Genomic DNA, 21,619 nt, shown 5'->3' on the forward strand with positions numbered 1-21,619 from the left:
TTTTGGGGAAGGAATGCGGGGGGCAACAACACAAAAATAGAAGACAAAAAACAAATACATAAAATAGGCGTTTTCAAAAACACAAATAAAACAATACAACATTGTATGTTCTATGACATACGGTGCCATTTGTGGTGCCCACTATGGGTAGAGTTAGATTATTGTATTGCCTTTAAACTGCATATCTGTAGGAGGCAGAGCTGGCCTAGAAGAGGGTCTGTCTGTGTGTGTCTGTGTGCTTTTTTTCCGTGGCTAATCTCACAAACCGCTGGACGGATCACCAAATGTCTTGTGCACACTGCTAGTAGGCCAAGGAAGTACCTCCACACATTTTGTTTTCACATCATTTTATTATGTTTTGAAATATTTCACATAACATGTGTATACCAACTGAAGTCAAATGTTGAGAATCACTGTTCTTAAGATATTATTTCAGCAATCCAGTCCACATATCTGTGGACATTGGCGTAGACACCAGGCTTGTTCCTCTGAGCACATCCTTCCCCAAAGCTCACCACACCGGTGATGTAGTGAGTTCCATTCTGTTCACACACCAGCGGCCCGCCGGAATCGCCCTGCAAGGACAAGCATGGATTCATGTGTTCTGCACAGAGGGTCATTACAAAGGACATTAATACAGCCTAAATCATTGGTTGTCAAACTTTTGAGGCTTGTGACCCACCAAAATAAGCATATATAAGCAACCCACTTGTAATTGCATTTTGTTTGACTCAATTCCACAGATAAGGATTGTGAAAATAGCCTACAAGCTCACAGCGTTGCGAGGGGTTGTGAGCTTTTATATCGGCTATTTTCTTTTTATTTAGCCTCTTTGTTAATATTTGACAATTTGGCCACTGTTTGACCATTTCTATAGTATACTTTGATGATTAATTTAGACGCAGTAATGGTCTTATCATTTATGGTATCAAAAAGGTCTTAAAAGTCCTTCAATTGTCACTTTGGAAATGTGCAGATACCCTGTATACACTTATACTGTATGTTGGTTGTGTACTGTTGAGTGAGAAAACACTCATCTACAAAACATCTTATTTTAGCGTTTACATGCACAATAATAGATCTTTTACTCTCTATTTTAAGTCAGCGATTAAGGGGATTTAGAGGGATTTATACAATTGGGGTCTTAAGCCTTGCATTAAATACATCAAATTAAATGAATTCACATTTTGCGGAGCAGCTGCTCTGAGAATGGAGCAGATCCATTACGTGCCCAGTGTAGCCCTGTGTGACTCACTCTCTCTCTCACTCTCTCTCTCTCTCTCTCTCTCTCTCTCTCTCTCTCTCTCTCTCTCTCTCTCTCTCTCTCTCTCTCTCTCTCTCTCTCTCTCTCTCTCTCTCTCTCTCTCTCTCTCTCTCTCTCTCTCTCTCTCTCTCTCTCTCTCTCTCTCTCTCTCTCTCTCTCTCTCTCTCTCTCTCTGGGAGCCATACATGAATGCTATGGAGTCTGAGACCAATACTTGAGAAGAAAGGAAACTGAAATCAATATATTCCATAAGGTGAAGAAACTGTACACAATTTGTTTTGTTTTTTTGTTTAATGTGTATTTAATGTCTCCGCCAGGCCGAAAGGCATGGCCGAGATTATGTTTACACCCTGTCTATCCGTCCGTTCGTCAGTTATTCTGTCTGTGAACAGCTAATCTCCGGCACCGTTGGCTTGATGGCAGCGAAACTGTGCACACACTCGCTGGATGCCAGAGCAGAACCTCTGCCCCAAATCTTTCACATGGGCCTGTTATAGCACCACCAGGAGGCACATTTTTGATAGTACTCCTTGACAGATTTTGTCCAAACATCACGCAAATCGGTACATAGTATCTCTATAGTCATTAAACGAAACGGGTCTTTATGATTTTTCATATTCGCATACACGCACGCACCTGGCAGGAGTCAACCTCTCCCGTCAGGTATCCTGCACAGATCATGGTGTCGTCCAGTCGGTCTCCATAGACATTTGGAGCCATGCAGCGATGCTTAGAGAGCAAGGGAACCTGGGCGTCCAACAGCTGGCTGGGACGTTTCCCTGAGGGTCAGGAACACACAGAGAGGCAAAGGAGTCAGAGGAAGACATTCTGTTTAGCTGTGTTCTGCTTCACCCATGCTGCAAGATGATACTACAAAATACATGTAAACTAGGGATGCACGATATTAGGAAAACATGCAATATGCGATAACATTGATGAATATTGTGATGAACAGTGTTGGTTAACGCTACTCTTAAGTAACTTGTTACCATTAAAAAAAGTATTCCGTTACGTTACAGAATTACCTTCTACGATTAAAACCTCTGCGATGAAGTTTGTTAAACATGAAATCAAGAGTGACCACCAGTGTTGTGGAGCTGTGCTGGGCTTCACCAAGGCTAATTTGCATTGATGTTGTCCTTTCACCAATAAATCCAAAAATGATGTGAATACTTCCTCGACCGTACTAAAGGGCAACCTCTCTGTCTTCTCTCGATCTCTGCCATGTTGCACAGGTGTGACAAATTAATGTAATAAAAACAAAACCAGCAATACCGTCAGCCGTGTGTCACGCCAAAAGTAGTGACCCATTTAATAGAATGATTACGCAATCACCACAGACTGCAAGGCATCGGCCACCGATTTCCTGAATAAACCATATGGATCTTTAAAATGTGTTTGGTATGAGGTTGATTCAGGTTAGTGGTAATGTGTAGTTGGATACATACATGATACATGGTTAGAGGTCATTTGTAGTTGGATACATACATGTTACATGTTACATGGTTAGTGGTCATGTGTAGTTGGATACATACATGTTATATGGTTACTGGTAATGTGTAGTTGGATACATACATGTTACATGGTTAGTGGTCATGTGTAGTTGGATACATACATGGTACATGGTTACTGGTAATGTGTAGTTGGATACATACATGTTACGTGTTACATGGTTAGTGGTCATGTGTAGTTGGATACATACAAGTTACATGTCACATGGTTATTGTTAATGTGTAGTTGAATACATACATGTCACACGGTTATTGTTAATGTGTAGTTGGATACATACATGTTACATAGTTAGTGGTCATGTGTAGTTGGATACATACATGGTGGTACTTGGTAGTCGGTGGTTGCTTCAGTGATGCCCCATCCAGAGATCACACACGACAACATTCCAGCAGGGAAGAGCTGCTTTGGCAGACAGGCGGCCTTAACATAGCGGTTTTCCTTGGCACAGAACGGGCTGTCCATGACTCTCAGCTGGAGCAATGCTGAGACACATTAGTAATGGTATTGTGCATTAGTATTTCTGTCTAACATAGATATAATTTTGTTCCTGTCCGACAGAAACCTCCCATCTCCATATTTCAACTTTTTCAGTTTTTTTGTTTGTTTGTTTGTTTTCCGTAAATAAATGTCCAACTTCCTCGTACAAGAATGTCACACACAAGTAGCAAAACATAGCAGATGTACAAGCTCACAACAACGTGTTGTGATGTGATGCGTTGTGAGCGTACTTGATAAGTTTACTTGAACTGCGTCGGGGGGCAACTGCAACACCCACTGTGAAGTTAGTGGTGCCTTTGATGAGTTAATTTCATTAAACTATATGAACTAGAGGAACAACGTTAAATCCCTGTCCATTCAATTCAAGGCTGATCAACGGGAACTCAGAAGGGGGCGGGGCTTGAGCAATTACAGCCTGTCTCCATTGGCCATCTAAGAGCACCTACCACGTTTGGGAAGTTTAGCATGCTGGGAACTGGAGTTATGGCTGTTTAAAGCCCAGCCAATAGGAACACAGAGGGGGCAGGGCTTAAGCAATCAATTTCAGCCTGTCCGTATTGGCCGTCTAAGTGTACCTTGGAAGTTTTGGTCAAGAATCACCAGGATCCTGGCTGTCTTGATTCTAAGCTCAAAATATTTTTGGACATTTCTATGGGAAAAATGAATGGGGTCTGTAACGATGGAACCAGAAAATGGCCGCCACTGCTATGCCATATACTGTACTTTCTTCATAGTTGTGTCAATACACTCAGAACGGTAACTTTAATCATGCAGTGTCAGTGACGTATGTAAATGGCCTCACCGACATCATTGTGTAACGCGCTGCGTCGACGATTGATGACCGACACCCTGTAATCCTCGTGAACGATGGCTCTCTCCACGGGGATCACCTGGTCATGCTCTTCATCTCTAATGACGTCCACTCCCCCCAAGACCACCCGCATGTCCACCGAATCCTTACTGGAGAAACAACCAGTCAATCATCTCTCTAGAGCAGTGGCGTGCACAGACATTTTGAGGGGCAGGTGCTCAAGTAAATTATATATTTTTTGTTTACTTGGTCTGCTCTTTTTTCCCTCTACACCTATACCTCTTTGCCAAAAATAGCCGATCTACAAGCCCACAACGCCTCGCAGCGCGAGGCGTTGTGGGCTTGTAGATCTGCTATTTTTGGCTAAAGTTCTCCTCAGAAAGGGATGCTAGGTTTCGAGTGGTTATGGTAGAAAGAAAAATCATATCACATAAAGATTTGGCGGACCCCCTATAGTAACTCTGAGGACCCCCTAGGGGTCCCGGACCCCCTGTTGAAGACCCCTGCTGTAAACTGGTAAAAAAAAACTTTTTCCCCCTTTTTTTCAAAAGGGCACTTCTGGTCAAGAGGGCAAAGGGCAGGTGCTCTAGCACCACCTAGAGTCTATCTGTGCACGTCCCTGCTCTAGAGAGAAGTACTGTACATCGTGTGAATATACTTAAGTAACAGTGGTTCTCAACATGTGGGTCGGGACCCATGTTTGGGTCGCAGACCAATCTTTATGGGTCGTGAGTAAATATCCCCTTTTTTAATATGCATTACAATGTTTTAAAATATATTTCAAAAGAGTTTAAAAAGTTTAAACAAAAAAAGTCACAACCTTTCATCAATTAAAATCAATTTTAACATTTTTCAAGTATTTCATAAATAAAAATTCGAATAATTTCTATAAATTAAAAACAAAAACATGTTTAGAAGTAGTGAAAATAGCAGATCAACAATCAGCTCGCAACACGTCGCCTGTTGCGAGCTTGTAGATCTGCTACAGTATTTTCACTTGTTCGGGTCCTCGGCAAAGTTCTCTTTTGGGTCTTGAGCTAAAAAGGTTGAGAACCACTGCTTTAGAACACAGACGTGTAGAAATATTATCATGAAACGGGAGTTTATCAAACAATATGCAAATGTAAGTTAAATCAACTCTTTGATTGCCAACGATGAGATTTCTCGTCACACTCTGCCAAGGCTCAGCCTGCCGTCGACGAGAAAGACGAGATTTCAGTTTTCATTTACTTCCCGTTTGTTTCCTATGGGGAAATCGCTATATCTGCGTTCCTCTTGCTTTACTGCAAAAACAAGCCAGATTCAAATGGCCGCAGCTGTGCAATGGATCACCGCGAGCGGATATTTTTTTCCCCCTCTACTACGACAACCCTGTGCTTGTAATGAGGCGATCTCCATGAGGACGCGGGTCACAGAGAATATTCCATGATTTTTCAAAGGTACAGTGAAATCGCTGTTTTCGCTGGCAGTGGATTGACACTATTACATTATTACTCTCCCAGTTAGAGGAGAATTCCAGTCATTTTAGATGTTTGCTTTGATGTGTCGCTAATCACTCACCAACATACAAAGGGCCGTTGAATTTTTCCAGAGAAGCCCCTTGTTGTCCATTGTGGAGACCCCTTCCACTAGCTGGCATAATGGAGTAATGCGGATAAACAAAAATCGCCTATTTTAGCAGCTCCAAAGTTAGTTTTTTTCCCACTAATCCTCATTATGCAGTGTACTGACACTCAAACATGCACTGAATGTCCCTCATGAGCTGCCGTTCATGCAGAACAACATGGAGCTGGTTACTTGTTTCTCTCACAGAATCTGGCAACACCGAGGACTAGCTTCACGTTGTGGCTTCTCTGGAAAAATTCAACGGCCCTTTGTATGTTGGTGAGTGATTAGCGACACATCAAAGCAAACATCTAAAATGACTGGAATTCTCCTTCAAAGAGTTAAGAACAAACATTGAATCTTCTCACATGCAGTGTGCGGCGGTGAGGACCCAGCAGGAGGCGATGAGGGTGCCTCCACACACGTGTTTGAAGGGCTCAGGGGAGCCGGTGGGTCTGCGCTGCAGGGACGCCTGCCACGGATGAGTCCCAGGGAGGGACGTCTTGCCTCCAACGATCCGCTCTATGTCACCGGGCTCAGGTCTGCCGTACTGGGGCCTGCCGCACTCCGAGAACAGCGCTGGACAAGATGGAGACATATTGCCACACAACAGTGTTGAGAAATAGTTGAAATGGAGTTTGCATGTTCTCCCCGTGTCTCCTAGGGTAGTTAATACCCTCACAAAAACATGTAGTAATCCTGGTCGCTATACCGCCTCCCCCATGACAGCCGGGGCGCCTGATGGAGGGGAAGGGAACTGGTTGGAATAACGTGTTCCTTCCACGCGCTACGTCCAACCAGGGAAACTCCCCCCTGTCAGGTGACAAGAAGGTCAGTTGGCTCTCATGCACTGAAGGAAGCATGAGCTCCTTGGCCTCCCTGGCTGTGGGGGACTGGTGTAGCGCTGGTGTAGGGCTGGTGTAGCGCCCAGGATCACTTAGGAAATTGGCAACGGGTGAAAAAAATGGGTTACAAAAATCGCGGGATAAAAAATAAAAATAAAAAAAAAGAGAAATAGTTGAAATAGCAGATGTACAAGCTCACAATGCGTCACATTGCGACGTGTTGTGAGCTTGTAGATTGGCTATTTGGAGTTTGGGGATTTAAAAAAAAAAAGTTTTCTCCTATGGCATGCCCAACATAGGGATTGATTATAATTATTTTATTTTTAATAATCAATTAAATCAATTAGTTTGATTAACTTGAACCCATAGTGACACACAGCCAGAAACAACCAAACAGTCACACAGGCAAAACAAACAGCTACACTAGTGATGTGCGGGTCGGGTTTTTTCATGACCCGCCCCGCCCCAGCACGGAACCCAACCCGCCTCAACCTGCCCCGCGACCCCAGATATAAATCTATGGCTCAACCCGCCCCGCAACCCGCGGTAAAAAAAATATTCGGTAAAATCATGAAGGAAAATAATCTTCAAGTATACACCCCAAGTGTATTCAAACTGTTTTATTGTTATTATTCTTATTAGGAATAAAGACAAAACAAGAGCATGTGATTTTATTTATTTTTTGCGTGTGAGAGCGGCTGACCCGCTCACCCGCAGCCCGCATAATTGCCTCTGAAATCCTGACTCGACCCACCCGCGCTGCGGGTTGACCCGCGCCGCGGGTTGACCCGCGGGTCCCGCGGGTTACAGGTCGGCCCGCTCATCACTAACGGGTACTGTATAACATACATGGGCAACTGCATGGCGGCCCGGGGGCCACATGCGACCCCCACCTTAATATCAGAATAGTGATATATTATTGATTTCAGCTGTTACAATTCCAAACATGCAAACATGATCCGCTTTAATTACTTCAGTCTATATTAGTAGCTTAATGACTTTTTTTTATGTCCAATGTATTTGTATTTCAGTTCATTAAGTTAACATAAGTATAACTAAATGCATTTGAAATTGAATAAAAATGCTACTTTTCAGCATTCCAATTCAAAAGCAGCGGGGAAAAAAATCTGGATTCCAATTCAAAAATAGCAAAAATAGCAGATCTACAAGCTCAAAACGTGTCGCACTGCGACGCGTTTTAAGCTTATAGATCGGCTATTTTTGCTACTTTTGTGTGACATAGACTGGCGAAAAAAGTTACAATAATAAAAGAAGTAAATGCAATGTGGCCCTCTGGAGTGAGTGTGGAAATATAGTGGCCCTCTGGAGTGAGTGTGGAAATATAGTGGCCCTCTGGAGTGAGTGTGGAAATATAGTGGCCCTCTGGAGTGAGTGTGGAAATATAGTGGCCCTCTCCATCATCAAAGTTACGGCACGGAAGACAAACTGCAGTTCACCTGGGTCCCCAGAGAGCTCATTCCTCTTCTCTTTTGGTAGAACATAATAGAACGACATCACCTGTCAGCCAGAGAAATACAGTATTTTAGAATATAATGTAAACAAGACCAGGAGACCTGGTTCTGCCAGACCCAGAATAAATTCCTAGTACTTTTATAAGATCAGAGCACTACGTCACGACGGACTTCGCATGACGTGTCAGCCCTTTTATGCCCATGTATGGAGAAGAAAGGGACAGACCGAGGTCCCTTTTATGCCCATGTATGTAGGCTCTCTGTCCCTTTTATAGAGCCGGTCTTTTTCGCCCATGTATGGAGAAGATGTTGCAGAGCCTCATGTAGGCCGACCCTCTGGGTCTGGCAAATAAACTAAATCAATAAATAAAATAAACCATAACCACCATATTTAATGATTAATGATATGCTCACTGTGAGAGTTGCTTCTCCTGATCCTGTGGCGGTCACTTGCAGCCCCTGGTTTATACCTCTGAACTGTGCAGATTTACAACGCATGCATACACACACACACACACACACACACACACACACACACACACACACACACACACACACACACACACACACACACACACACACACACACACACACACACACACACATACACACACACACACTGTGTGATTAGAACATTAGCATCATATGTAGGTACCGTGTGTACATAACACGTTGCCATAAGGCGAGGTATTAAAAAAGTACAGTGGAAGATAATAAGACCTTTATTAATCCTTCTGAGGGGAATTCAGTCACCAAAGGCAGCACAACAGTAAGGACAGGTTTCAGTGTGGTGGATGATACCAGCTTTAGGGCCTCATTATGAATGGATTTGGCCTGTTTTACACTGGCAGCCAAATCGCGTGCATGCACGTGTGTGCGTGTGCGTGCGTGTGTCGTGTCAAATGAGGCATAAAGCTGCAGTTAGCAGGCTGGTAGATGTAATAAAGTGGAGGAGAAGATACGTCTTGACCAAGGTTCCCAGAATCATTCGGTTTATTCAGCATCAAGTACAACAGCATAGCAGAAGCAGCCAGGGGCAGAGCCCCTGTCCACCGCCAAGCAGCCTCACGTCGTGTGAGACTGTCCTAACTCACTAGTCACTTACATACAGTCACTCTTATACAATGTCGCTTCACATTAGAATGCAGATAGTTCATGTGGGGTGGGGGTCAATGATCCCCCCACCTGTTGATCAAGCAGCTGTTGTGAGGAAGGCTAGACCTGGCATCTCCAGGTTAACAAAAGGCAATGTAAATTAGACTTCACAGCTATCTGGGGCCCTTGATTACCTATGCAAACACCAGGCTGGGTCACTCATGATTCTGCTTACTTAGCAAGATTACATTTCTATCTGATGTTTTACCTGAATACTGTTTCATAACTATAAGCCATACAGGCTAATATACGACACGTGCGTGTGTGTGTGTGTGTGTGCGTGTGTGTGTGTGTGTCAACAGACCATAAATGTCCAACTGGTATAGAAGTTATCATGGTTGAAGTGGAAGCGATGAGGGCGCAGTCTACCAGACGTGATATCCACATTCAGATCATATTCTAACTCATGGGTCCAGTACTCAGATAATGCCAGGTACACCAGCATGGTTGCCTGGAAGGAGATGAGACCCACAGATAGATTAAAGAAGAGAGGAAAACAGGGTGGAAATGGATTCATTTGATTGTGCTAGGACAGTGGTTCTCAAACTTTTTCAAGTCAAGGACCCCCAAATTGATATGTATTTGGCTGTGGATCTGAACATGTTTTGTGCCAGTGACCCCCAAAAGAGAAGATTTATGTAAGATTTAATAAGATTTATGTGGGGTCCCCGGACCACATTTCTGCCAGCTCTCTGGGTGTTACCTGAGTGGATCCGTAGTCTCCGCCAACATTCCTCCTCTGTTTGTTCAACCATCTGACAACAGGCTTTGCATCGTCAAAGGCCTTCATTCATGAAAAGGGAGACACTTTATGTTACAGTACATATATTCATCATTAACGGTATGGGGAAGTGATTGTCTTTGGTTAAAATAAGTGTTAAAAAGCTTAATATTCTGATCATTGCTATTGTGTGATTTGTTTTTTTCATTAACAGGACTCTCCAGCTCTTTTTTAGATAGAAAATGCATTTTCAGTTCGGGATACCAATGCCATCCAATCAGGATTTGAATGTTCCTCGTCCCCTTGTCAATAACTTTTGAAACCTCCTGGAGTCCTTCAACCTCACCTCACCCTAACCCATGAAAAGGGACACACACTGGACCTTCTGTTGACATCTGGCTAAACCGTCTCTGTCCTTGATGTGTTGCCCACGCCATGTACTACTGTATATCTGACCACTTTCCCATTGTCTTCACTATTTCAACACCCTGCTCTGTGTGGTACATTCTGGTCCCCCTGCACCCTATAAACCCATCAAGCGCATCAGAGTTTTCCCTGTTTTGTTCAATGACTTCTATGCTCAATGCAAAATGTACAGAAATTCGGGACTCTTGCCCCTGTTGAAGACCCCTGCTGGAGACAGAAGGATGTTGCACTGCATGATGTTCCAGTGACATAAAAGAAGAGAGGGAAGCTCACCTTGACCTTGACCAGTGCCAGCAGAGCGTAGGCTGTAGCCTCCAGTGTGTGCACATCACTGGGTACAGGCCAGTGGCTGCCATCTGAGGAGCACGCGCACACACACACACACACACACACACACACACATTGCGAATTTGTACTTCCATGTACTGTTATGTACTGCCATGTACTGTTCTCATGTCTTACTAAATAAAGTACATCAATCAATCAATCAATCAATCAATCAATCAATCACACACACACACACACACACACACACACACACACACACACACACACACACACACACACACACACACACACACACACACACACACACAGTAATCAATGACCCTGAATGACACATATATATATATATACATACTGTATATGTTACTGTGCATGTGAGAAACGAGTTAGATCGGAAAAAGGCCCCACCGACGGTCACGACCGACGGAATAAAAACGAACAGAAACGGCCGATCCCTGAGCTCGCGACCGTAGCGGCGCTCGCGCCCACGACCGTCGTTTTAAGCCGGCCCGGACGGCATCGGCGCTGAAGCAGGAATTGGGGGGTTATTAAAATGCGAGCCTCGTGCTAGCCGTGCTTGCCGTTCGGGGCCGTCCGCCCCGCCACCCCCCAGCCTCGACTGAAAAACCCACCCCACCGGCAACCGGGACGGACCTATCTTTTTTTCCGTCCGAGTCCGCAGGAAGGAGGGAGCATTTGTTCGTCTCGCGGCCGTAAGCGTCGACTCATGCCTCAAAACGAGCACTTCTTTTTCGATATTACAGGTTTTTCAAACGTACTGTATAGGCTAAGCACGCGTGTGTGCGCACACACACACACACACACACACACACACACACACACACACACACACACACACACACACACACACACACACACACACACACACGTGCTCTGCTTATTCAAAGTTACCTGCTGTGAATGCAAACTTGTAGAGAATCTCCTTGTTCAATTTGTCTTGGTTGGCTAAGGCGTACGATGTGATGGCAACAGCATATGTGTTAGTGAGGCTGGGCAGCCTGCTCTCCAGGTAAGACACCGCTCTGTCTATACTGCCTGGCATCGACTAGACACAGTAGAAAGGACAGAACATGATGATGGAGCAGTGGTTCTCTAACATTTCAGATTCCATTTTTCTTTTTTTTAATGGATTTGTTTTTCCTGGAAAATGTGTAATTCTTTACATTTTTTATTTAAAAATATATCTTTAAATAATACATTTTAAATAAGGGGGGGGGGGTCATGTCATAGGATGGTAAGGATTGTGTGAGTTTCTTACATGAATTATGGCAGCGCACACAGAGCGTGCCTCCTGCATGGCGATGAGTGTGAAGGCAGTCATAGAGGTTTCAGAATCCACTCCAAAGACATCCCCCTAAACACACACACACACACACACACACACACACACACACACACACACACACACACAATACACATTCTTTACATTCCTAATATGGACATGTTGACACTGTCAGGGGGAACCTTGTATGTCCAAATGGGTTACTTTTCAGAAGAAAAAAGAAAAGAAGAAAAAAAAAACCTGTTTCAATGGATCCAATGTTAACACTAATACTACTACTAAATACTACTAATAATTATTACATCTTCAGACAGACATAACCACTTTCAATTATTATTATTCTATTTTGTTCAAAATTAGCAACACATGCCGATCGACAAGCTCACAATGCATCGTGTTGTGAGCTTGTAGATCGGCTATTTCTTGCAACTTTTGTGGCAGTATGTTGAAGTAGGGCATTAATTAACACAAAAAAAACCATACAGTATGAAGTTGAAATGTCTTTCTTTTTTTCTTATTTTTTGCAAATTGAACAATGTGTGTCCGTCTCAGTGTACATACAGCCATCTCTCTATTGTTCACCCGTCCAGTTTCTGTGAAAGCTCCGTCAGGCTGTTGTGTGTTGAGAATGAGCCACCTGACAGAGTCACAAATCACCCTCTGTTGCTCGTCCAGCAGCTCACCGGCCATGGAGAACACCTTGACCACGAAGGCTGTCAGCCTGTAGGAGCACATTTACATATATAAGGTTATTTATCAGCGGTGGAAAATGTACTCAAATGTTTTACTTAAGTAAAAGTATCTCAATACTGCAATGTAGAAATACTCCGTTGCAAGTAAAAGTCCGGATTTCAAAATTGACTTGAGCAAAAGTACAAAAGGTATTGGCATCAAAATGTACTTAAAAGTACCAAAAGTAAAAGTACTAATTATGCAGAATGCCCCATTTACAGTTTTCAAATGTATACATTTTTTTTTTAAATAGAAGATCTACAAGCGTGTGTGTGTGTGTGTGTGTGTGTGTGTGTGTGTGTGTGTGTGTGTGTGTGTGCGTTCTACTTTTTACTCCACAACACCTTAGTTGCTAGTTACTTTTCAGATCATTACATCGTTAATACCACACATACATTAGCCATTTAAGCCCTATGGTACACTGTGTCAATTCAAAAACAGACACACTTGCAGAAGTTGTAGATCTGCTATTTCTGAAAGACTTTGATACGTTTAGATAATGTTTTAAAAAAGCAGAAGAAAATAAATGTGGACGTGAAACTCACCAAGTGCTGCACGCATGTTGTTGATACATAGAAAAACAGCCAGTAGGCTTACGGAAGGCAAGCTGGTTTGTATAGCCTACAATAAAAAAAACAAAGACACATAAGATGATGTGACTGTAACATACATAAAGAAGCTGGAGCTAACAGGGATACTGGGATGTGCTGGCCTCTGGGAAATTCCAGAACGGCCGCGCCATTCCAGGAAACGGCCGCGCAAACGGCCGATGGGCCACCCCAAAAAAAAAGGGGAAAAAAAGAAATTGCTCCCGTTCTAGAATTATTACGGTCATCCCCGGGTCGCACGGCCCAATTATTAGTTACGTTACTGTTTGAGCTGAGATTCTTTTCAGCAGTGGCGCAATTTACATAGAAAACAGTGAAACGCACCCCCCCCCCCCCCCCCCCCCCCCCGTTGACACACACACACACACACACACACACACACACACACACACACACACACACACACACACACACACACACACACACACACCACTCCCCAGTGCCCTGGCTTTCTGTCTGCCCCTCCTTCCACATATCCAGCGAGTAGCATTTACTTAAACTTAAAGGAGCATTTCACCCCTGGAAGAAACTGCAATCACTCAATGGTAATAGTATTTGTAGTAGATAACAGTAGCACAATTTAAAATTTGCACCCTATGGCCAGAAAAATAATGAAATCTGTGTGTTTGACTAGGTTTTGACTGGACTGCTTATTACTACAATGACCATAATGCTTTTGGTGCACTGCACCTCCTTGTGGCAGGGGTGGTTCGGTGTGGGTGGGATCTCCAACAGCAACGTTGAAACAGCATGGCAGTGTTGCCATGTCTGCTTATTATAAGCGGCTTCTTTCTAAAATGTAGTTGATATTTGGGCTTGTTTCCAAATGTTTTGATTGTTGTTTAAACCAGTGGTTCTCAAAGATGTTCATGTATTTTTCCACGGACCCCGATCTGAAATTATAATTTGTGCCAGGAAGCCCCAACCAAATATGTGTTGTTAAAACGATTAAAAAATACTCCACATTTTGCACTTTTTCCCCTCAATATTTTTTGGAAAATAGCAGATCTACAAGCTCACAATGGGTAACATCGCAACGTGTTGTGAGCTTGTAGATCGGCATTTTTCAAATATATAATATCCCATGTCTAGGTTTAAAGTGCTCTTGGCTTAGTTATCTTCTTTTGGGCTTGTTTTCATAGACCTGGTTTCTTATTTCTTTCACAATATCTGGCAACACTGGAAGTCAGTTTGTTTACCGTCTCCACGTTGTATTTGGATTCTTTCACGCTTGCGCTTATGAAACACTACACAGGATTATTATTTCATGTCAACATTCAAGTACAACTATCAGAAGATGTAACTCAGGTAAAGTAATGCGTCACTCTTCAAATTTAACAAAAGGTCCGCGAACAAATGCGCAGTTTGGGCTGTTTTCTGTGTTCTGTTGTGTCTAAAATCTCTGGCAGGAGGGGGGCGGGGGGCTGCCCGCTGGCTGCATGACGCGTCGAGACAACATGTAGTGCGGAAAGGAATGATGTAACTTTTCGTGACGTAAATAACGTCACGAGATGTTCGAAGATTACTATATATCTCAAAACACAGATCATACACAAAAATAATAATAATTGAGTCCTAAACTTCATTACCATTGGGTCAGTTTCTTCCAGGGGTGAAATGTCCCTTTAAGGATGCTTCAAAAGGTCAAAGACTCGCTCCATCTACTAATCATCCATCTACAACTGGCGGCCCGGGGGCCGCATGCGGCCCCCACCTTCACTTAATGCGGCCCGCAGGTTAATATCAGAATACTGATATATTATTGATTTCAGCTGTTACAATTCCAAACATGACCCGCTTTAATTATTTCACTCTATATTAGTAGCTTAATGACTATTAAAATTCTATATATTTTTTATGTCCTATGTATTTGTATTTAAGTTCATAAAGTTAACATAAGTATAACTAAATGCATTTGAAATTAAATAAAAATGTAACTTTTCAGGATTCCAATAAAAGAATAGCACAAAAAAATCTGGATTCCAATACAGAAATAGCAAAAATAGCCGATCTACAATCTCAAAACACGTAGATCGGCTATTTTTGCTACTTTTGTGTGACATAGAATGGCGAAGTACAGCGTTTATTTACGAAAAAAAGCTAAAATACGGAGAGGTTTCTGCCCTACAGTATAATGCGATTTGGCCCTCTGGAGTGAGTGTGGAAATATAGTGGCCCTCTCCATTCTCCATTTGGAAGAAACTGGGGTGTTCATCCAAATTGGTCTTCAAGATCACCCCTGATCTAGAAGACCAATTTGGAAGAACACCCCACCGGCTGACTTCTCCATCCAATCCGCTTGGGGAAAAGGAACGGGAGTCCAAGGAGGTCCCAAACAAACATCTGGTGTCAGACCCCAAACCAGCAGGTCCCTGATGGCACCAAACCTCCCAAGGAGACAGTGGTCTACGCTCAATAGATCCGGGACTGGACATAATCATGGCCCCTGCTTGGCCAGCCTTCACAAATGGGGCAGTAGCCCTCAGTGGTGGAAAAAGTACTCAAATTCTTTACTTCAGTAAAAGTATCAATACTGCGTTACAAGTAAAAGTCCAGAATTCTAAATTAACAAAACAAAAGTACAAAAGTATTGGCATCAAAATATACTTAAAGTACCGAAAGTAAAAGTACTATGATGTTTGAAAATAGCAGATCTACAAGCGCTCAACGCGTCGCGATGCGACACATTGTGAGCTTGTAGATCTGCTATTTTCAAATAGCCTAAAATAGGGCTAAAGTGGTTAATGTGTGTTTCATAATATCATAATTTATATCTGAAAAGTAACTAGTAACTAAAGTTTTCAAATGCTTGTAGTGGAGTAAAAGTATAATATTTGCCTCTGAGATGTAGTGGAGTAGAAGTAAAAGTAGTGGAAATTCAGTCACCCTCCATACAGCAGACCAGGAGGCAACTACTTGGCTTGTAATCTCTCAAGAACAGATTCTGCTCTCCGCTTGAATCTGTCGGGGGGGTTCGTCATATCGCGTACGCACTGGCCTACAAGTGGGCGTGCCTTCAGATCAGGAATCAGGCCGCGCTTTACCCAATCAAATGTAGCGGGCGGAATTTACGGGTCTGCCGATCCTTCCCCACTAGAAACAAACCGAAACTCATTTAACAATAGCGTCCTCGGAGCAGACAAAACCACAGAAAGATATTCACATTTTAACTTGCTCTTTCATCATAGAAACAAGTGGGCTTATAACCAAAACCATCCATGTTCTCTGGGAGAAGTGGTGTTAGTGTTCGGGGTAGAAATATTGTTAGTGGGAATGAAAACATTTTGGTCTGCCTTCAGCAGACCAAAACCCCAGTTTCCTTGCGCACGGGTGCTCCATTTTGCTCCCCCCAGAGCTAAGTGAAAGAGTAAAAAACAGCAGAGGCGCTGTTTTTCCTTTTTTATTTGGCGATGGGTTCCCAGATTGCTTGGCTTGAGGACTTTGCTAGGCTTTGCTTTCTCTAAATAAAAAATCATTTTCTGTATTCATTCCTACCGGTTCTGATGTGTCGAAGTGCCTCGTCGCGCTTCTCAAAGCCCACGTCTTCCCACTGGTTGGTTTTGTCCAGGTACGTGACAGCGCTGATGGTCAAGGCCATGCTCATCATGTTGTTCTCTCCATCAGTGATGGAGGCCTGGCTGATGAGACCACCCATAGAGCTTCCACTGACCACATGCTCCTTAATGGGACCCTGTCCAGCTGGACACACACACACACACACACACACACACACACACACACACACACACACACACACACACACACACACACACACACACACACACACACACACAGTTAATGTCGGGCAGAAACCTTGAATCGGCAGTGGTGGAAAAAGTACTCAAATGTTTTACTTAAGTAGAAGTATCAATACTGCAATGTAGAAGTACTCTGTTACAAGTAAAAGTCCGGAATTCAAAATTGACTTGAGTAAAAGTACAAAAGTATTGTTATCAAAATGTACTTAAAGTACCAAAAGTAAAAGTACTAAAATATTTGAAAATGGCAGATCTACAAGCTCACAACACGATGCGATGCGTTGTGAGCTTGTAGATCAGCTATTTTCAAATGGCCATGTATATCTGCAAAGTAACTAAAGTAACTAAAGTTTTCAAGTAATTGTAGTGGAGTAAAAGTACAGTATTTGCCTCTGATATGTAGTGGGGTAGTAGGGGAGAGCCTGCACAATTGTAACGTTTTTCATGTTTTTGCTTTTAATCAGCAATCTTTTTACCTACAGTACATATGTAATATTTTCAAGCAAAGGACCTACATATGTCTGCTATCATATACCACTTAAAGTTCTTCCATTGATAAAACAGGTTGTGAGTTATTAAACCTAAAGTGGACGCTGTTCCGTTGTTACATTTTAAGCGCATATGAGACTAATTGTAACAGCATGAGTTAAAAACTGCATTAAACAAATCGTTTTCAGCTTAAATCAATTATATTTATTTCAAGCAACTGTTTTACATTGTTTTCATATCAAGGATGTTATAAGATAATGTGTCAAACATAAGGAATTTATTAAATCTTACCGGATGGCAATTTGAGTGAATTCCATGGGAAAATCCATTGATTACAGTCATTACACCTAAACAGATGGGTGTTACAATGGGGCCGCTCTGTGCTCCACTGCTTTTAGAAGGGCAGTTTCGAGGCTCCGTGAGCACCCCAAAACACATCTCTTAAACCTGTTTAGGACCCTAAAGGTGTCTAGTTATGATTTCTGCTTGTTGCCCATGTCAACTAATGTCCCATGGGGTTTATTTTTAACCCTTTCTGACACCTACCCCCAACCCAAACCATAACATGAAGATAACAGAGAATACCATAACTCTTGAAGTAAACAACATACAGCAACAAATGAACACATTTTCCTATATCATTTTGACCCAAGGAATGCATTAAAGTGGTTATTATAAAGATTCAAGCACATCTTGACTCTATTTCAGGACATAAACAGCCAAAAACAAGCAGAAAACGTTCAAATCACAATTATCACATCTATATTTCTCTTTTTACTACATTTTTAAGGTGTATTCTTTTTTACCATATGTTTTTTAGGACCTTTATGGTGTCTAGTTAAGTTTTAATCTTGTTGCCCTGGTCAAATAAGGTTCCATGGGGTTTATTTTAACCCTTTGTTACACTAGTCCAAGCGTTTCGGGCCATATTTTGATGGAATCGTGCACTTTACGATACAAGCATGAAATTTGGCACACAGTTAGAGCATGCCATAAGGAACATTTTTGGCTATAGGGCCATCGCAGATTTGTCCTGTGGTAACCATGGCAGCCATTTTCCAAAATGGCCTCCATCTGCTGTTATTTTACCAATAACTCAGGTGCTAGACCACCTAGGATCTTGATTCTGGTGACTAATCCTACATTTTCAAGTATGAGGAATACAGTGGTACTATTTAGAATTGTCTTGTGGTAACCATGGCAGCCATCTTTCAAAATGGCCACCACCTGCTGTCATTTTACCAATGACTCAGGTGCTAGACCACCTAGGATCTTGATTCTGGTGACTAATCCTACATTTTCAAGGATGAGGAAAACAGTGGTACTATTCACAACATGCTAGTAACTACCTAACTAACTACAGTACATGAGGAGGCTGATACTTGTGTCATATTACACCTAGAAGATGCTGTGAAGAAAGGGTATAGCAAGGTGACAATACGCACAGTAGACACGGATGTGCTGGTCCTGACAGTAACGTCAGCACAACGCCTCTACTTGACTGAGCTGTGGGTTGCTTGTGGAACTGGGAAAAGTTTCCGTAACTTAGCAGCTCATGAGATGGCAAGGGCATTAGGCCCAGATCGATGCTTAGCCTTACCCATGTTCCATGCCTTTACTGGATGTGACACAGTGTCATCTTTTGGAGGCAGAGGCAAGAAGACGGCATGGGAGACCTGGAAAACCTATGGTGACGTCACACGTGCCTTCAGTTCCTTAGCTGCCATCCCAGACAAAATAAATGACTGGATGGAGCCTCTGGAGCGTTTTGTGGTATTGCTCTATGACCACACTAGCGGCCAGGCATCAGTGAACGGGCACGGAAGCAGCTATTCACCCAGAAGGGCAGAACAATTGATGGACTCCCCCCAACACGAGCTGCACTGATTCAACATACAAAGAGGGCAGCCTACCAAGCTGGCCACTGTTGGGGACAGGCGATGGTTGCAGCCCCTGAACTCCCATCCCCAGGTGAATGGGGGTGGAAGAGGAAGGAGACAGGTGAATACAAATAATTTAATCCACTTCTTTACACTTGTAAACCTGTGATCTGACAATAAAGCTGATTCTAATTTTGACAGGAGGATGGGAAGTGCACTGGACCACACAGAAGCGAGCCTGGCTTTTCGGGAACTCTTCCGCTGTGGTTGCAAAAAGGGATGCCGTGGACAATGCAGATGTGTTAAGGCAGCACTTCAGTGTACTGCCCTTTGCTACTGTGGTGGACTGTGCAACTAACATTGTGTAGATTATCTGGCTTTATTGAATAGACCCCTTAACAGACAACGTCACACTGATAAGAACCAGTCTGCGCGGAACCAGTATCCGCACAATGAAACCCATTCTATCAGGTCTCGCTAGGACGCGCCTCACTAGCCAACACACAAGAGGGGGTTGGGGTGTGCTGAAATCAGCGCACCCCAAAACAACAGGTTGAGAATTGATTGCGTGAAACAATCATCTGTGCGTCCAGTCTCAATGTTGGTAAACAAATAATTGGTCTATATGCCATTAGGCTATGACTCATGAGTACTCTGCCTTTGTTGTGTCTTATAGTCCATTGAAAATAATTATGCAATACTACTACTAATAAAAGAAACAGTGAAGTACTGCATTCTTGACTCTCACGTGTCAGTTTGAAAACATCTACTGTACTACATCATTACATATTTTGATGGGTTTATTATTATTTAATTAACTGAATGCCAGATATATGTAGTTAGGTAGTAGAATGTTGTAAATAGTACCGCTGTATTCCTCATCCTTGAAAATGTAGGATTAGTCACCAGAATCAAGATCCTAGGTGGCCTAGCACCTGAGTTATTGGTAAAATAACAGCAGATGGAGGCCATTTTGGAAAATGGCTGCCATGGTTACCACAGGACAAATCTGCGATGGCCCTATAGCCAAAAATGTTCCTTATGGCATGCTCTAACTGTGTGCCAAATTTCATGCTTGTATCGTAAAGTGCACGATTCTGGCCCGAAACGCCTGGACTATGCTTAGCTTGGCTAACATGTTCAATCAGCCAAGCTAACATGTCCAATGTTAGCTTGGCTGATGGCACTGATGTCACTTTGAAACATGTAAATAATGTTTCAAAGTGACACACCTATTTATAGGGCTCTATTTCGTCATGCGTCTCGCTAGCCAATCAAAGCACACCCTTTCGACATATTGTCACGTGTCACGTGATGCTTGACCAATGTTAGCTTGTTGGACACACGGACATACAGACATACATACATACATACTGACACACAGACAAAGCCACGTATAGGAGTGGTTGCCTTCGGCACCACTCAAAAATCACACCCTGTGTGAAGAGAGTGGTGCCTTTGATGAGCCCCGTATTGATGTTGTCATCAATGTTTGTTTATTGGACATACATACATACGGACACACGGACAAAGTCAGATATAGGAGTGGTTGGCACCACTCAAAAATCACACCCTGTGTGAAGGAAGCGGTGCCTTTGATGAGCCCCGTATTGATGTTGTCATCAATATTTGTTTATAGCCCAGCCAATAAGAATGTCCGGGTGTGTCCGGACAGACACACGGACACCCGGACACACAGACAAAGTCAGATATAGAGCGGTTGGCACCGCTAAAAATCACACCCAGTGTGAAGTGGGCGGTGTGGTCATCACAGTGATGGAAGCTCACTTAAAAAAAACGTTTTTTTTAAAGTGCATAGTCCTATTTTTAGGTTATTAATGTCATCATGTGTCTCGCTAGCCAATCACAGTGCTGAATAGAGTCAGCCAATAGTGCCAGCCAATCACAGTACAGCTAGGGGTGTACTAATGTAGAGGGGTGTGCTATTATGAGCCAATCACAGTAAAGCGAAGGGTGTACAAATGAGGTGTCCCAAACCCACTTATAGGGGCGGCTACACCGCCCAAAAACACAACAACACAAATCTTCTCTGTTGGGGGTCCACAGGGAAATACATATACATTTGGGGGTTCTTGACATGAAAATGTTTGAGAACCACTTCACCTGTTACTCATGTCAATGTTTAACACAGATATTAATGTATTGCTTCAGATCCTGAGCAGAGGCCAGATAGTGAAGGCTGGACGTTACAGAAGACAAGGACAAGTTATGATCAGTCTGTCACTGGTCATCAC

The 21,619-nt window shown here is 43.0% G+C and overlaps 1 protein-coding gene across 1 annotated transcript in view; it reads right to left on the reverse strand.

Moving 5' to 3' along the window:
- Nucleotides 1-419: 419 nt before the first annotated feature.
- Nucleotides 420-21,619, reverse strand: part of LOC311055984 (complement C3-like) — a gene marked incomplete at both ends in the record, with an annotated part of 63,953 nt that continues 42,753 nt past the window's right edge. The window contains 15 exons of the mRNA XM_084072303.1: nt 420-575; nt 1,901-2,043; nt 3,094-3,258; nt 4,077-4,234; nt 6,059-6,269; nt 7,993-8,053; nt 8,422-8,484; nt 9,467-9,613; nt 9,866-9,946; nt 10,583-10,665; nt 11,507-11,660; nt 11,874-11,969; nt 12,459-12,618; nt 13,175-13,250; nt 16,733-16,936. Coding sequence (XP_083928429.1) covers nt 420-575; nt 1,901-2,043; nt 3,094-3,258; nt 4,077-4,234; nt 6,059-6,269; nt 7,993-8,053; nt 8,422-8,484; nt 9,467-9,613; nt 9,866-9,946; nt 10,583-10,665; nt 11,507-11,660; nt 11,874-11,969; nt 12,459-12,618; nt 13,175-13,250; nt 16,733-16,936 — 1,958 coding nt within the window. The remainder of the gene's footprint in view (nt 576-1,900; nt 2,044-3,093; nt 3,259-4,076; nt 4,235-6,058; nt 6,270-7,992; nt 8,054-8,421; nt 8,485-9,466; nt 9,614-9,865; nt 9,947-10,582; nt 10,666-11,506; nt 11,661-11,873; nt 11,970-12,458; nt 12,619-13,174; nt 13,251-16,732; nt 16,937-21,619) is intronic.

This window comes from Gymnoscopelus microlampas (genome assembly GCF_963454915.1).
Source record: "Gymnoscopelus microlampas genome assembly, chromosome: 2".
NCBI classification, from domain to species: Eukaryota; Metazoa; Chordata; class Actinopteri; order Myctophiformes; family Myctophidae; genus Gymnoscopelus; species Gymnoscopelus microlampas.